Source organism: Phycodurus eques, chromosome 22 (assembly GCF_024500275.1).
Source record: "Phycodurus eques isolate BA_2022a chromosome 22, UOR_Pequ_1.1, whole genome shotgun sequence".
Classification (NCBI taxonomy): Eukaryota; Metazoa; Chordata; class Actinopteri; order Syngnathiformes; family Syngnathidae; genus Phycodurus; species Phycodurus eques.
This window is the reverse complement of record NC_084546.1, coordinates 1,154,465-1,171,561: the sequence shown is the minus strand read 5'-3', so window position 1 is coordinate 1,171,561 and position 17,097 is coordinate 1,154,465. Positions and strand designations below refer to the sequence as shown.

The 17,097-nt window shown below is 49.3% G+C and overlaps 1 protein-coding gene across 4 annotated transcripts; it reads right to left on the bottom strand.

Annotated features, from left to right (window-relative positions):
- Nucleotides 1-14,885, bottom strand: LOC133396884 (SLIT-ROBO Rho GTPase-activating protein 1-like). 4 transcript variants are annotated; one of them, XM_061667137.1, is made up of 24 exons: nucleotides 14,802-14,885; nucleotides 13,529-13,617; nucleotides 9,138-9,333; nucleotides 9,018-9,072; nucleotides 7,997-8,104; nucleotides 6,958-7,020; nucleotides 5,977-6,165; nucleotides 5,783-5,911; nucleotides 5,230-5,451; nucleotides 5,048-5,149; nucleotides 4,726-4,923; nucleotides 4,575-4,659; nucleotides 4,255-4,282; nucleotides 4,151-4,184; nucleotides 4,001-4,061; nucleotides 3,656-3,733; nucleotides 3,463-3,597; nucleotides 2,804-2,909; nucleotides 2,512-2,736; nucleotides 2,291-2,370; nucleotides 1,925-2,153; nucleotides 1,271-1,402; nucleotides 801-1,125; nucleotides 1-487 (listed from the first exon to the last, which is right to left on the bottom strand). In XM_061667137.1, the coding sequence occupies exons 2-24, from the start codon at nucleotides 13,593-13,595 to the stop codon at nucleotides 89-91; spliced, it is 3,246 nt and encodes a 1,081-aa protein (XP_061523121.1). In that variant the 5' UTR covers nucleotides 13,596-13,617; nucleotides 14,802-14,885; the 3' UTR covers nucleotides 1-88. The 4 variants fall into 4 exon arrangements, with proteins under 4 accessions (XP_061523121.1, XP_061523122.1, XP_061523120.1 ...); XM_061667138.1 differs by having other exon boundaries at nucleotides 1,973-2,153; XM_061667136.1 differs by having other exon boundaries at nucleotides 4,575-4,923.
- Between the last annotated feature and the right edge of the window lie 2,212 nt (nucleotides 14,886-17,097).

The window sequence follows — 17,097 nt, the reverse complement described above, 5'->3', positions numbered from 1 at the left end:
AACTCACTCGTCCTAGTTTCGACCCTCAAAATGTCGGGCGCTACCCTGTTGTCCTCGACTGGCCCACTTGTCGCGGGCCCGGTTCGGCTCACATGGTGCAGGATTTGTCGAGCGGCGGGGGCAGAGGCGGGGTGCCGCTCTTGGGCGGCACGGCGGGTTTGGGCCTCAGCGCGGGGGGCCTCGGCGGGACCCCCGTCCGAGCGGCCGCCGCGGGCTCGAAGGAGCCCGGGGTGTCCGGGGACGGGTTGGCCGGCCTGGGCGGGGGTCCCGGCAGAGGGCTGACGGGGCTCAGGGGGCTCAGGGGGCTCGGGGTGCCCGGCGTGCTGGGAGTGCTGTGGGGGCTCGGGGACTCGGAGGAGCAAGGGGCCGGGGGGCCGTTCTTCACCTGCTCCAGGGTGTCCAGGACCACGTCCGGAGCCGGCCTGCGGCCCTGACGGTCCGGGTGCCGGAGGTCCCCCAGGACCGCGCTCACCGTCTCCTCGATGTCCTGTAGCGAGCGGGGCGCAAAATCAGCGGCCCGCCGCGTATGCGCTCGTGCCCCCTTCGCGCCGCCCAGTTCCCGGCTTGCATTTTCCATTTCATTCATTAAAATGTTCTCACAACTCTTCAAAATAATTTTTACGTTTCTGTAAAAGAAAGAAAATCATGCAATTTTTGTCTTTCTTAAAAAGTTTTAAATCTGTTTAAAAAAAAAAGTCCTGCCCTACCGCTTCGTTTTTCAAGTGCCAATTTGTCGGGAAGGCGGCGTGAAAGGGGCTTCGGCTTCAACAATGTGAGTCTCAGACCCCCCGGTTGCGTACCTGAGCCAGCGTGCCGGCGTCCACGGCCCTGGACCGATGCGAGTCGAAGCCGCAACGTCCGCCGCCGGCGCGGCGGACGGGCGTGTCCTCGGGCCTCCGCAGCGAGTCGCGGCGGCTCGACGTCACGGCGCCGGCGGCCGAGCGGCGCCGGCGCTCGGGGCTGTCCGGGGGCGGCGTCGGGCCCCGGCCGCGCCCCAGCAGCAGGTCCCTGGGGCTGAAGTGACCCGTCACCGGGGGCGAACTGCGCTCCATCGCCACCCCGTTGCCGTGGCAGTCGTTGGAGCGGCCCAGGGGACGGCGGAATAAACCCTCGGTCCGCTTCCTCCTGTGACTCGCCGGAGATGACGTCGTTCACTCGACGGAACTTCTTAACTGACTTCAACTGACTTGCTTGGCACCGAGATGCCACAGGATGGCAAATCGTGAGAGAGATTTTTTTGTGTGCCAATTTTGGCCAGTCGAAAAATTACCTGTGGTAGGACTCGGGCGGTAGGATGTCGGTGGGCGAGCGCAGGTCTCGGGTGGACCTCTTGTCCTCGGTGCTGCTGCTTCCGCCGTCGCTGTCGGCTTTTTGGCTCAGCGTGTCTGACGTGGCGTCGCCCCTAAATACACACGGGCGCCAACGGCACAACTGTCAGCCAGTAGCGATCATCGGTTAAGGGATCAATCGTGATTAGTGAGGGGAAGTTCGTCAAAGGCCATCGAGACTCCTCGATGAATTTCCAAATGTCCTTCGTTTTTGTTTCCCAAAAGGGGGAAATTATACTGGAGAAAAAAACGAATGCTTCACTTTGGCCCCGACGAGGTCGTGAGAAACCGCTGTGTCACGTGTGGTACGAAACCTGTTTGGCTCAAGGGTTATTGCCGCCTTGTGAGATAAGATGCCACTCGCGAAGATGTATAAATGTGTGTTTTCAGTAAACACGTTCCCGTTTCTTTTTCGCGTTAGCGTGAGAAAATTGCGAGACGAAGTGGCATCCGTTTTTCCTGGACTCGTCGTGATATTTGATTGACAGTCGAGCGGAGCGCGGTTAAACATTTCCGCCGGGAACTGAATACGAAATGCAGGTTGCCACGGTAACAGCCGTCACAGGCCACGACGATAGAGGGCTTTCCCGACTTACGACTCGCTCGACCGGTCAGGCGACGCGCGGCGTTTGCCTGGCACTCGCCTGTCCTTCACCGCGATGTACTGATGCGGCACCAGGCCGCGGCTGCCGTTGCACCGGCCTTCCCACCAGTCGTGCGAGGCGCGCCGGTAGAGCTGCAGCGTGGCGCCCTTCTTGAAGGACAGCTCGCGGCCCGATCGGCCCACGTAGTCGAACCTCGCCACCGCCTCCGCCGCCTCGCCCTCTGCGAGGGAGACCGCGTTCAAATCTTTTCATTCGCACGCACGCACACACGCACGCGGAGAGAGAGACAGACAGAGACAGGGAGGGGGAGGGATGTCGCCACGGCTGCAGTAGCCACGGCGACAGATCTCCGCATACCCTCATCACTGGTCTGAGTCTCGGTGCCGGCGTCCGGCTCGGTCTCCTCCAGAGCGCCCGGCTCGCTGAACGGACTCTCGCTGTGGGAAGTAAGCAGGAGAAGTCGTCCTTTTTCAAAAATGGAACCCGTTACAACGCAATGAGACAAGTTCACGACGGTGTGGGCGCAAAAGGCCCGAAAACGACAAACTCCATGAAAAGGAGTTTGAGGGACCTCGTACCAGTACTGCTCGCCGGTCATGCAGGTCTCGTAGAGCGGCCCCGGCAGCTCCTTGGCGTCGGGGAAGATGTTTTCGTGGTGCAGGATGACGGTCTTGACCACCTCGTTGACGTGCGCCTGGCACGCCACCTGGTCCAGAGAGTCCGGCGTGGGCAGCAGGGTGGGCCCGAACACGATGGCCAAGTTGCCGGCGTCCATCATGTTCTCGTCGCTGTACTTGGACAGACTGGAGGAGAAGCCTGGATTTCAGGGACAGGGAGTAGGTGGAGCCATCGACGGGAAGTGCTACTCACTGGTTGAGGAAGGCGAAGAGGTAACGCATCACCACCAGCGTGGCCCTCGGAACGGCCACGAGGATCTTTTGGATGCACTGCGCTCGCTCGTACAGGTTCTCCATTCCTGCGCACGAAACACTTGAGTGCTCCGTTCACATCTTAAAAGTATTCACACTTTGTACTTGATTGATACGAGTGGGGAAAAATGACAATGTCGGACATGTTTTTTCAAAGCCAATGAAACAACGACCACGTGTACCCCTAAATGCCATAGGAACCAAAATGTTGCCTATTGTTGACAAAATGTTCCAAAAATAATTGATTCGATATCCAGCTGAAGGTTCATGAGCACGAGTACACTTTTTGTCCTCAGTTGTACGATAATTCTTTTCACTGCACTCGGACAGTTTTTTTCCTATTTCACCACACTTTCCTCACGTTCTCCGTCTTTCCATGGACGGACGTCCGCGACTTCGAAACGTTTGGAACACTCTGGGTTAGCGTCAAAGCGTTTAGCGGCTCTTGCTGCTTTCGTATCGTGCAGTACATATCGGAGAAGTACAGCGGAGCCCCGCGTATTCGCGGTCGGGCCCGCTCGCGCGAACCGAAGGCGGTCGGACGTTGCGCGGACTCGGCTACGGCGCCCCCTGTTGCCGCGGAACGCGCACGACACTCACGGACGCAGGCGATGAGGTCGTTGAACCTGTCGCCGGGGAAGAGCGGGTTCTCCAGGCCGCGGAAGTACAGCTTCAAGACGCCGGCCACCGAGTTGATGTCGTGGTTGCTTTCCTGGTCGATCAGCGGGTCGTTGCCTGGGCGGGAGAACGCACGTCAGCGTCCGGGCTCGCCGCCGCTTGGACGAACGCTCACCTCTCTCGAAGGAGTTCTTGATGTCGTTGACCTCCACCTGAGAACCGGACACCCGGAATATGCCTTGATGCTGGAGGCCTGCGGAGTACGGAAAGCCGTTTTGAGCGTTTATTCCCGATCCTTTGAGGTTCTAGGGCGTTCGCTGTTTGGGTTGCAGAAATCTGGAATGTCAAACTGCAGAAAGGAAGGTTTAAATCTCAACTTCAGTCTCCTGCCCTGCTGGATTTTGGCCCGTTTGACTGCCGCTTCGAAGCCCCGACGACGCAAGTGAGGCTGTTGCCGTACTTGCTTGTAATTGAGTGAGGACTTGACTTGAAAAACGTCCTGTGGCGTCGCTGCACTCACCGTGGAGGTTGATGAAGCGGATGCAGCTCTCCACCAGCAGGGGTATGGCTTTGGTTGAGTCCTGTCAACGGTCGGCAGGTGTTAGTCACATTCAATGTGAACAAAGTGTCTATAATTGATATATTTTGTTTACGTTGGGGTGAACACTACCTGATGCTTGCTGTGCGAGTTCTTCCGTCCGCGGCTGCCAGACAAAATTTCACGTTGAAATTGTCGACTTTGCGAAGGATTGTGATGAGGAGTGAGCGTCTTACCTGGTGGTGAGGAGCTCCGCTTTGTAGCCTGCCAGAAAGAAACCAGAAAAAAACCGATGAAGATACTAGTGCAGGGCTTCCCAAATGTTTGGCGTCCCGTACATTTTTTTACTCGTGCAACACAGTCATTGAACTGCATACTACTAAGCCAAAAGTATCATTGGCAGTGGGAAAACATTTTTTTTTACCAGCAAGACACGGTTGGTCTACCAGGGGCTGAATTGTCTTACTAGTGAGGACAAAGAGCGTACTAGTACTAGGACCTTTAGCTGGACAGTAGTGACATGGAGCAGATGCTCAAATTGCTTTCTTGATGTCACCTTCTGCTATGGCTTTCTTCAGGATGTCGTGTTTGGCTTGCAGCTTGGAGACCAGGTTGCTCCCCTCCAGGTACTCGCGGAACTTCTGCCAGACGAGAAGACGTTTGTTTGTCTCGGAGTCGTCTCCGCGCGACCGTAACTCGCGTCCCACCGTGAAGTAGAAGAGCTCCGTCTCCTGCTGGTTGGCTCGTCTCTTGGCCAGGCTGGGTTTGTTCAGGTAGCCGTCCGACACGCTGGACTTGACCGACTCGGACGACGGGCTGTGGGCGAAGCTCTGCGAGACGTCGTAGTCGTCCAGCACCGTCATGTCCTGCAGCGTGGTCAGAGTGGCCCCCCACGTCTTCTTCACCTGCGCACACCACCCGCGAATGCCGCGCGTCACTCCGACAAGGTACCGTTCGTTCCCGCTCATTAGCGCCGCCGACGGGACGGCAGCGGAAGTAAAAGTTGCGTTGGGCAGCGCCCGCTCTGACCTCTTCGTTCTCGATTTTCAGCGAGGCCAGCCGGGTCTGCAGCTGCGTGAGGCGCAGGGCGAGCTCCGCCTGCACCTGCGGCTGGGAGGCGATCCGGCTCACCTGGCGGGAGAGGTCGGGTTATCGGCTCGGACGCGAATTCGGGACGACCGGGTCGCCGACCGCGGCCGGCTCGTACTGACCGCGTCGCCCATGTGGGCCTGGAAGCTGAAGCGCGGCGGCGGGCAGAAGGCAGTGGGGTAGAGGCCCAGGAGACGTTGGCGGTCGCGGGCGGGGTCCAGACCCTCCACGGCGCCCTCCAGAACCTCCAGACCGGCCCGCCGGGACGCCTCCAGGCTCAGTTCGGCCGACAGGTAGGTCCTCAGAGCCCGGCTCAGACTGGAGTGGTACCCTAGGTCGCAACACTGAGCGCAAGCACACAAGGCGCTCTGCTTTACGGGCAGCACGCGCGGGCCAAGGAGGCGAGGCTTTCAACATTTGCTTCCTTCCTGCCATCCTTCCTCCCTGACTTCCATACATCCTTGGGACCTTCCCTTCGGTCTCTTCCTTCCAACTTTCTCCCCTTCTTCCTTGCACACCATCTTTCCATTCAGCCTTTTTTTTTTCTTTTCCTTCCTTTCACAGCATACTTCCATCCATCCATCCATCCATCCATCCTTCCTGCCTTCCTTCCTTCCTTTTGTGAAGTAAGTGACTTTACTTGAGTGTGTAGTTGCTGCTTTTTGTGTGTCTCACGTCGATGATGTCGGGCAGGTCGTGGATGTAGTACTTGAAGACGGCGGCGTTGGTGGCCTCCAGAGTCAGCAGGTACTCGTTCCGCGCTTTCAGCGTCTTCACTTTGTTCTCCGAGTATTTTGCCTTCCTCTAAAAGAAGCCGAACAAAGCGTGAGACTCGCCGCGCCGTCCTCGCGAACGGCCGGCGTCCGTACCTTCTCGCGCATCTTCTCCATCTTGCGGGCGGCGTTGCGTCTCTGGTGGCGTTCCTCGAGGCGCAATCCGAACACGGGTTCGGACGCGGCGCCCGCGCCCTTCGCCCGGCCCTCCTGGCGCTCGGCCTCGCGCAGCTTGCCCTCGGCGTTGATGGTCTCCACGTGGTACATGTGGTAGCTCTTCATCACCTAGGCGACGCACGGCAACAGACGCGTCGCGTTCAAATTAACACGTTTTAAAGAGAAAATTCTTCCCATTCCCATTCTCCAACGATGCAACAGGAATAAAGTCGCATTTTTGTTGAAATTTTCCAGGAAAAAAGTTGGAACATTACAAGAATAAAGGGGAAATAAAAAGCATCATTTTAAAAAGAAAGTTGAAGTGTTTCCAAAAATGCATATAGTGACATAAATGGAAATTTATGAGAAATTTCCCGAGAGGAAAAGTCGCCTCGGCAACGGCAATGTCTGAACAATGAACAATTGAAGAAAATTGAATATCATATCAACTCTTCAAACGATTCAATTGTATTTTTGTAATATTATAATTATATATATATAATTTATATTATATAATACTTTTCAGAAGGCCAATTCTTGCCTAATTTCTATATGAAAAAGAATTGTGATTATTTCTCATATAATATTCTGATTTCAGGAAATCACTTTCTTAGCTGTACGCTATCATCATCCAAATTATACAATCGTACATCTATGAGTTTCGCTTTTTGAAATGAACAGAGATGCCTGTATCGTGTATATAATTAATATAATAATATAATATCGACATGGCCTCCTCAAGTGACGTCTCTCGTATTGAACCGGCCTTTTTTCTTCTTCTTCTTCAGTGTGGCACAAATGTTTCTCAAATCGGAGGAGAAGCAACATGGCAGAAGAGGCTGACGAGGCTGCAATTGCCGGAATGGAGCCAGCCTTGCACTCTTGAGGTCAGTGTGTGCGTGCGTGGCCGCTATCACTTACGGTGTAGAGCTCGTTGAGGAGCTTCATGAGATCCTCCTGAAGCTGGAAGATGATCTCCTTGCTCTACAAAGCACGACACGTCAACAGTCAACGTTTGAATATCGCATGACGTCGTCTGACATCACATCAGGTCGCCGCCATGGCATCCAGGAGGCGATTGTTTTTGAGACGCCGCGAGAGGGATGAATAATGAAGATGATGAGCTCAAGTGGGAGGCGGGGAAGCGCATGCGCGCGCGCCACAAAATCAACTTGACTTTTCCCTCAGCGGAGAAGGAGTGTTCCGAGTTTAGCGCTCAAGTTGAATAAAACATGAATCGATGTTTTTGGGAATGCAGCAAGGCGCATTGTTTCCACTTTTAGGACGATGGGGCTCGCATGTGTGCGACTCAGAACTCCACTGACAATTGTTTCCTGCTTTTTTCAACTCAAAAAAATGGTCTCAACACAATTTACTTTTTTAGGTGGTGATCTTATTTTCAATGTCATCCGATGAGTTTTGAGACTTTTGACTAGAAATAAGACAAATGTTCTGGAGAAGCTTTTGAGAGTTTGCAGAGCAATCTTCTCTTCAAAGGCTGTGCTGATGGCAACTCAAAGTGATGCGATGCCGCCATCTGCTGGCGTCTGTTTTCATTACAGTCAGCTAAAAGCTTCCGTTTGACGAGCTGGGCGAGACCCCCCTCATCCATACGACTCGCTGAAAAACGCACTTGACGTAAACATAAACATCAGCGGCAGTAAACGGTGCCAGCTGACGAATATTCATGGCCGTGGCAGTCAATGAGTTTGGCGCAGTTCAGCTGTATTTCATTTAAGTAGAATCAAATTGCATCTAATCTTGGAAAGCCAATTGTTTTCCAAAAATAAAATAAAATTCGGTCTAATTTTGATTGAACTTTGCAGTGCAAACGGTGCACACCAAAACCGCCAACATTCCACGAGCTTCTTTACCCTTGCCATGAATTGATGATGATGATGATGATGATGATGATGATGGTGGCGGCGATGACGACGACGACGACGAAGGGCGAGCTGACCCTCTTGAGGAGGCGGGCCGAGTCCTCGCTGATGTGCGTGAGGCGACTGATGACATTGTTCAAGTAGAGGTCGCTCAGGGTGGCGTGGTCCTTGCTCTCCCTCCTCACCTGAACACGACCACAAGGAAGTTGAACCCGCAACCCGCAACTTTCGGCATGTTTGGAAAATTCCTCATCCATTTCCACAACGTTCCTGGTAAATTTCCAGGGCAATTCCTAAAATATTCCAAACTGGAAACCTTGCATGGAACTTTAGAACAAGGATGAGATTTGAAACCCAATCAAAAAGGTTTGTAATTGCCTATAAATGCCACAAGATGGCAGAAAAGCTCTTTTTTTCAGTCGGCAAAGCTATGGCCTGACTTAATGGAGCTCCTCCCTGCAGTTCAACATAGTTCCTTGGCCCTAAGATGGCGCCAACGCAATACTGTAATATTAGACATGACTTTGGCCTGACACCTAAATTAAATTGTGGTACCTTGACTTACGAGTGACCCAATTTGTGAATTTTTCAATGTACGAGCTGTCGGTCGGATGATTTTTTTTGCTTTGACTTGCGAGTAAAAACACAACAAAACAAACCAAGAAAAAAAGGCTTCGAACCAGTTGTTGGAGTTGACTCTCCAACGAAGCAGAAAACAAGCTAGCTTATTGCTAATGCACAACGCCAAAGGCCATGGACGGGCTCACAAAACGAGCATCGACGTTGCGATGTTGCAACCTCTGAAACAATAGTTTTTGGGAACAAAACAGTGCAGCGACGCATGTAGACAGACAATATAACAATACTCCAGGCGTATATTCTTTATCCCCTGCAAAGAACGACGAATATTACTACGGCTTCCTGAGTCAGTTGTGAAACTCTTTTTGGTGTGTTTATCTTTGACTGCCCCCTGGCGGTCAAGGCGCAAAGTTTGGGGCCGGAACTCTTTTCCATTCATTTCAGTGGGGAAAGATGACTTGAGCGACAAATGTTTGCGCAGTCTGAGATCTCCCAGTTTTCTTGAACGCGTCCACTCACCTGGTTGAGCAGCAGGTACCAGCAGTTGACCGGTGACAGAAGGTTCTGGTCCTTTCTAGAAGAAGCAGACAAGATTGCGTTTTGCGGTCGTTCCGCTCAGGGGAGGAGCTCGAGTCTTACTTGTACTGCTGGTGGTCTTTGGTGCTGCGCGTCTTGGCCATGAACCTCTCGGCCAGCTTCTCCAGGTTCCGGGAATACTCGGTCTCGATCTCGGCCTTCTTGCGGAAGAAGTCCTGCAGGTCCTGGAGGAGCTGGACCCGCATCTCCGTCTGCTGCTCCAGGCAGCGCTGCTGCTCCACCAGCTGGGCTCGCACATCTGCACGCACGCGCCGGACACTTTTGTTTTGCACATTTTTCATCCGTTCACAAACATGAATTATGATTCCCGCGGGCCGCTCTTTCCACATTTCGCCAAAATTCAGGACTTCCCGGGAACTGCTTTTGCACATTCAAATACTGACGACTCTTTCCGCAATTCCTTTTTTTCCCCGTGAAAATCAATTCCACTGGAATTGAAAACGGAAGTTGAATCCAGCCTTCCACATTTCTCAACGGATTCAAACCAATCCAATTTCAATATATTTGCAAAATTCAGGACGTCACGAACCATTTCCCCCTAAATTCGCACATTTTCCATGACAAAATGAACACATAAATGCCGATATTTGCCATATTTACCTCCTCCTCCCGCATTTTTCTCAACGGGTTGGAACCAACCCAAGTTGATTTCATGCGGGCGGGTGATTTGCGAAAGTGACATTTGGACTCCAACCAACACAGCTGCTTGATCTTGTTAATCCTTCTAATTACTGAGCGAGAGTGTCCATCTCAGGAGTCACCTTGGAGCACATCTCATTTCAAATACGCACACACGCAGTTGGCGCCGTGACGCCGGCGGCACGCTTCGCCGGTCGGGCCGCATCCGTCTCCAACGGCGGGGAGGGAGAAGAGCGAGGACGGAATGCACAATCAGCCTGCCTCGCTCACACACACACATACACACACACACACACACACGCGCGCACGCACACACAGACCGAATCCTCGGGGAGCCTCTCTACTCCGATAGCCGTCGTCCAGGCAACCGCTCAACGTGTGAAGCGTGTGACGGCGAAGGTGACGGCGAGGGAATGCGATCTGCCGCATCCATGTTACACTTACAATGACTCCAATATTAATAGATGGGAGGAGCAGCGCAATGCGCTCGTGGTTAGCACGTACGGCTCACTATTCCGGGGTTCGGGGTTTGAATCCGGGCTACCGTTTTCTCCCAAATGCCCAAAACGTGCTGACTTCGTTAAAGATTGGAGTTCAGAATGCTTGTTTGCGTGTCTTACAGTTACGCAACAATGTACGGCAGCCCATTTACGATTGTACAAAATTGTCCACTCGGACCCCCCCCCCACCCTGTGCCCCCACCGATGTCTTTCATCTCATTTACATTCGGTGGCCCACAATCTGCCACACTTGGATTTGAATGAGCGTCTGACGAGCGCGGTTGCACATGCCACCCGGAGGGAGGAGTTGCACGCTGGCCTCTGATTGGTCGGCGGCCGTACCGGCTCACCCGAGAACGGCGCCGCTCAATTGGTGTCAACCTTATGCCGGGCTCGGCGTAGCCATGGCGACGGACCGGCTTTTTATCACTGTAAGCCACTGTCACATTATGCGAAGTTTGAACGTTTGAGTGTTTCAGCCCTCCACTCAGCTTTGCGGCCGCCAGATAAAAATCCCCCATTAGTGATTCGGGAGTATTCGATAAATCGTTTCAGCCTTCGCGTCAATTATGTCGTCCGCTATATAAAAATCCCTTCGCATAATCTTAGCTTGCTTCGCAAACGGCGGTTTTGTCTTCTCGAGCGTGACCACTTTGCAGGCTCCAAATGCGCTTTTTGAATCTTTGATGTGTTTCTTTTTTGGGGAACTTTGTGTCAATGTTTTATGAAGGTCAATTCCCAACACTTGAACCATTTTTTTTTTTTTTTTTTATACTGTTGACGCTTTGCAAGTTGCGAACCTCCAATTGTGGACAAATGCTTTTCAAGCTTTTCATCTTGGGGTGCAGAATTGTGCCATTGTGACGCCTTTTTGGCATGTTCGCGCGTTGCTGTTGTCAGCGCTCCTTTATGTGCAACGATACGGAAGCAGCGGAATCAGATTAGCGTTCGCTTTGAGCGTGAACAAGACAATCGGGTTTCAACTTGGCACCGAAGGCTAATTGAAGTGCGTCAAAGTCGCCTCTGGAAGGCAACGCTCCACTTGATCTCGTTTCATGTCACAAACGATTCTCTTTTTTCTTTTCTTTTTTTCCCCCCACGTGAGCAAATGATCGAACCGTTGCAATACGCGAATCCGTAAATGTGTTAATTTTGCCGTGGGAAATGAATGGAAATGCCGTTAATCTGTTCCAGCCTCCTGAAAATAAAAAACAAAAAAAAAATTTCACAAATCCCAAAAGTGAGCTGCACTAATATGTTCTTTGCAGAGGATCAAGAATATATCCCTCGGAATATTATTTGACTTTATTATCCGTCTACATGTGTTGCTGTGTTCAAGTACCTGTTGCTTCAAGAATGATAACGCTGTAACATTGATGCTAGTTTTGTGAGCCTGTCTATGGCGTTTCCCATGATGTATGAGCATAAATCAAGCTAGCGGACTACATCGCACCGTTCCGTGGCGCCGGCGAGGAGGATGACGTTTGCATTGGTCCGTGTGTGAAGTCTGAGGCGGCGAGGGTGATGACTAGCACCCGTCCACTGAGCATGCTCACTAGCATCCCAAACGTGCTTTCAGTGCGCCGAATTGTCCACGTACTAGTACGCTCTTTTGGACTCGTAGAACAATGAAGGCGCACTCCAAGTAGGACTAGGGTGCACAAGTAGAACGACTGTCTACTTACTTGTGATTTTTTTCCCCCACTCATGTATGCCATTGATGTGCAACTGGTAGAATGACTAGGACGTACTAGTAGAATGCATGTTTTATTGCTGATGTTTTTTTCACTCGTGTAACATTTCTGTGCAATTGTAAAATGACTAGGATGCAAGAGTAAAACAACTCGGGCACACGAGTAGAGCGACTGTCTTACTCGTGACAATTTTTCTACTCATGTAGGAAATTTCTGCACACTAGAACAACTGGGATGCACTAGGAGAAAGACTGTCCTGTGGGACATTTCTGTGCACTCGTAGATTTTTTTTTTCCCGTCAATAACTACCACCTTCTATTAATATGTCATTTCTCCACACTAGTAGGACAACTGCATATTACTAGTGAGGCAAAACTGCACTTGTCGCATGGTATTATGACTACTAGTGACATTATAAAATTTGACTAGTTAACGTCTAGTACTTGTATGAGTTGTGCACAGATGTCAACTAGTGCACAGTTTTGCCTCACTAGGAACATGTCTACACGTCGGTCTACTATTCTGCAGAAATGTGCTATACTAGTGAAAAAAAACATTCGTAAGACACAATCATTTTACTAGTGCGCTGAATTGCCTTACTCGTGAGGACACAGAGTGTACTAGTACACGGAGGCTTGAGCGCACGAGTAGCATGTGGCCAAAAAGCGCCGATGGCTCGTTTGCGTGAAAGTTGTCCTCTCGGCACTGGCGTCCGTCCGTCTGTCCGTGCTGCGCGTTTACATCGCACGCCACGTCCTGCAGCTCTCCACCAATCAGGAGGCAGGAGAGCGAGGCAGACTTGGAACGCACATAGTTACAGGAGCTTTACGGTCCGGGGGGTGGGGGTGGGGGCGGGGGGCTTTTCATCTCGTGTGAGCGGTCATTTCAATGCCGGGCATCCCCACCCACGCACATGCCAAGAAACAAATTTTTTTAAAATTTAAATATGAAAATAATCCCTTTTTTAATTGCATACATTGGCATGATGAATCATTCCTTTCCTCTTCTTTATTGTATATCTTTAGATGCACTGAAATTGCACTGTATGTTGTACAATGGGGGGGGGGGAGAATGTCACCAGTCATCGGGGGTGTTGGAAATATGAATGAAGATGAATCATTTGATTACAGTGGCCACCATGCTTTGTTTGTTGAATTCTAATATGAATAAATGAAATCCATTATGTCCAACAGCAGAATTGTGAATGAAACCTTCCTCACGGTACTCCCGAGGAATGTGCACGGGTGCGAGCGGACGTGGGAGGCGGGCAGCCGGCGAATGGGTGGTGGTGTGTGTGAGGTGCTGGTGGGTGTAAAGTGTCATAATTGAGTCATTTCCATGTCCTTGGAGGTGTTTTTTGGGGGGGGGGGTCCAAAGGGCTCAAGATGCATTGGAGGCTGGTAACCATGGCGCTCCCTGAAGAGGAAGGGGGGGCGGCGGCAACCCCCACTTCCCACCCGACCCCCATGACCCTGAACCCCAGACGGCCTCGGCCCCATACCACACCTCCAGCTTCATGCAGCACTCGGGATGAACTCCTGGCGTTACCCACAATGCAGGTATGTGCGTGCGTGCGTGCGTGCGTGCGCTGCAGCCTTACCTTTCACTTGGCCCTCATAGTCCGCAAGGATCTCTTTGTCCTTTTTGCTCTTGTTTGAGTTTGACATGTCGCCTCCACCATGCACGTCACTAGATTAAAAAAAGAAAAAGAAAAAAGCCAAAGATGATTTCCCCTTCTCTTCAAGCGCCAACATGCTCGCAGGTCCGCACTCTGCCGCAGCCTCCACGCTGACGACGATGGGGATGAGGAGGAGGAGGAGGAGAGCGAGTCAGACGGCAATTAGCTCCTCTCGTGAGTGCGCACGTCCTGCACGATGCGCATGGACGATGGGGGAAACGTGCGCGCTCACGCACACGCCCACGAGGTCGACACGCATGCGCACGTGGAAACGCGCCAGAAAAGGTGATTGACAGATGGAGGGGTGTGTCCGGGCGCCGGGTGGGGTGTTTTCACAGTTGAGGTGGCCAATGACAGCGTACAGGAAAATGTCCACGATATTTTTTCATGTTACTGCTACTTAATGTTTACACAGTTAACTTTTAGTCATCAAAAATAGATTCAATGTCAATATTGTACCAAACTTGGATTCAATTGGATTTTTGAGTTTGTCTCCCTCTAGTGGTCGCCTATGGGATTCAGCCTTTTGAGGACGTCGTCAGCCTGCCGAAGCAAAAAGATGCTGTTTTTTTTTTTAAATGTAGTTTTCTTGAAAAAGTGGCCACAAAAGTACCAAAATTTACGATTAAGTTATCAGTGGATTTGGTAGAGTTTGGTATTTGATCCGTTTGTTTGACTAAAATGAAATAGTTTTATTCTATAAACTACTGAAAAAAATAAATCTACTGTTCCATTGTACGTTCTGGAAGTTATCTTTGTTGTTGCATTTGAATATATTTGCTAAATAAAATTGAGGTGGAAAATCAACATTTGTGCATTTGATCGCTTGCTACATTATAAACGTGGTGCAAAATATGTGGCTAAATATTGCCCTCTGCTGGTGAAAATGAAGCCTTGTAGGAGAACGTGACAATATGAAAGAAATAGAGCACCAATGTTACATCGAAACCAACTATACTAAATAAGATCTAAATAAATTAAAGGAAAAAAGATGCAATCCTTCTGAGACCCCGCTTCAGGTGATCCTCATACAATTAGTCCTATAAGAACTTTGTCAATCCAAAATGGCCGACTGGTCTAAAAGTTTGCCTTTCACACCGGTAACTCGTGTTCGACTCCCGACCTCAGCACCATTGACACAAGAAATAGAAGACATGAAAATCTTGTAGAAAGTGACAATCGAACTCGGGCTCACCTAAATGTTAGTCAATCGTTCGACATTCGGTATCCGATAAATACAAAACAAAATTTTCGCAAGCTCCATCCAAAATGGCCGACTGGTCTAAACGTTTGCCTTTCACCCCGATGGATCATATTCGAAACATTTTCATTTATTTTAAAAGATTTTTTTAATTATTCCTCATAAGCTTTTTTGATCTTAAGGTACTGCTTCACAAGAATAATGACAATGTAAATTTAAAAAACAAACGTGCCAATTGTCGAAGTAATAGGTGTCACTACTGCTAGTAACCCGCAGCGGGCGCAATTAATTAACGCTCGACTAGTTAATGAATCCATATAACCAAAGAAGAAGAAGCCAATCCGAAAGTAAACTAGTTGATGGACTGTTGTTGGTATTATTAAAATATTGAGATTACAAATGTGTTTGTTCATTTTTTTAATTTCATGATTAATTTATCTGATGAGCGAATTATTATTTTTTAATAATCTAACAAAAAATCTTCATAATAATGCTGAAGAAAATAAAATAAAAAAGCAAATTTAATAATGATTCAATTAAAATTGTAACCCATATTGAAATTAACTGCAACTGAAGCGTACTTTAAAAATATACTGTAAAAAAAGAAGCGCTGCACACTCTGATTGCACTTGAATTTCAGAACATAAAAAAATAATACAGTAATGATTCATTAAAAATTGATCGCAAGTCAGTTAAATACAAAGTATACCTAAATAAGTGTCTCAAACCAAACATTTCCTCAGGATATAAAGCAAAATATACTGAATTTAAAAGTGAAATGCAACTGAACTCTACCACACTTTGAGAAACTCTGGCCTAGGGGTTCGCATATCATATATAATAAAAATATATAAATGTTTACATATTGCGCCACCTCAAAACATAGAATCGCTTGTGTGCAAGTACATTTTCGGACCAATTTATGGATTGAAATCAAAGCGTTGGCAAATTTTTTCATGCAACTGCATGTCACTAATCCAGAATGTTTTCGGACAGCTTCTCAACAAACTCATGTGTGTGTTGCTTACATTGTACAATAGTCATAATAAAGCATACCCTCCTGAAAGAATGTCCACTGGTACACTTTGCCAGTTGCGGCTAGCAAAACGCAAATTGAAATGAGGATGTTCCTCGCTTGGTGACTGATTTGACTTTTGCAGCGGTCAGATACAGTAAATGATTCTCTCGCCCGTTCCTCCTCGCTGACTCGTTTTCGTGACAGCCGTCAGTGCAGTCAGAGAAAGGACAGGACGTGCCACGAAGCCTGAATATTTGAACAACAACCCCCCCTCGTGACTCCGATCGTTTGCTGTCTTTCTACCCTCGGCGGTGAACTTTGACCTCACGTCTCGGATCATTGTGCCGGAGATGATGTAAGGCGCGTGCGAGCAAAACGTTCCAAAGTGCAGCATCGCGCGACTGACAAAGCGTGCAAACGCTTACGCTGTCCGCAACTTCTTCAGCCAGCAGGTCTGTAAGTGCGACTACTTCATGGAATCCATTTTTCCAAAAATGCTGGGAATGTGCCAGGAGGGCGATTAACCTTCCAATTTGCTTTCTTAAAACTCGTTGTGGACCGTTTTGACTGTTTACTTTGAGTGCATACTTATACAGTGAACCAACCCAGATGATCAAATATTGAATTTAATCACATTTATTAGCAGTTGCAGTATTTATTTGCTTCGCTTTTAATCATCCGTCATTTCAATCAATCAAACATCCTAACAAAACAACACTCAAAACTAATTGTTAAAAAAAACCAACAACAGTAAACATCAAAACACGATTTCATCACAACACTCAAGCTAACAAAACATTTTCAGAATGACTTTTGCTAATACCTTATCGATAGTCGTTGAAGTCTTTTGAGATTCAAACAAAGAGATCAATTCATTTTCCACCTGCAGATGAAATTCTGCAGGTCATGCCACGTGTCCACTACCAGGTGACCATGACCTGTGACCTTGTAGATCATGTTTGGGATATGTTCTCCAACACGAATCATTCCAACAACCATCCACACGTCACTTAGCTTTAAACATCTTTTATTTTATTCATGGAATTATTGAGAGAACAGTGAGTTCCAATCACACATCAATATTACTGTTCAGGGCTCAACGCTATATATTGCTTCGTGACTAAGTACTTTTTTGTACATTTGTGTAAATGTGCTCAACGTGTATTTCGTTACATTAGTATGTTGATGTTATTTATTGTTATTCAAGTTGTTCTTATGTCTCGGGAGATAGAGCCGCTGTTCACGTGAGGTCATTGAACTCAACGCCAGCCC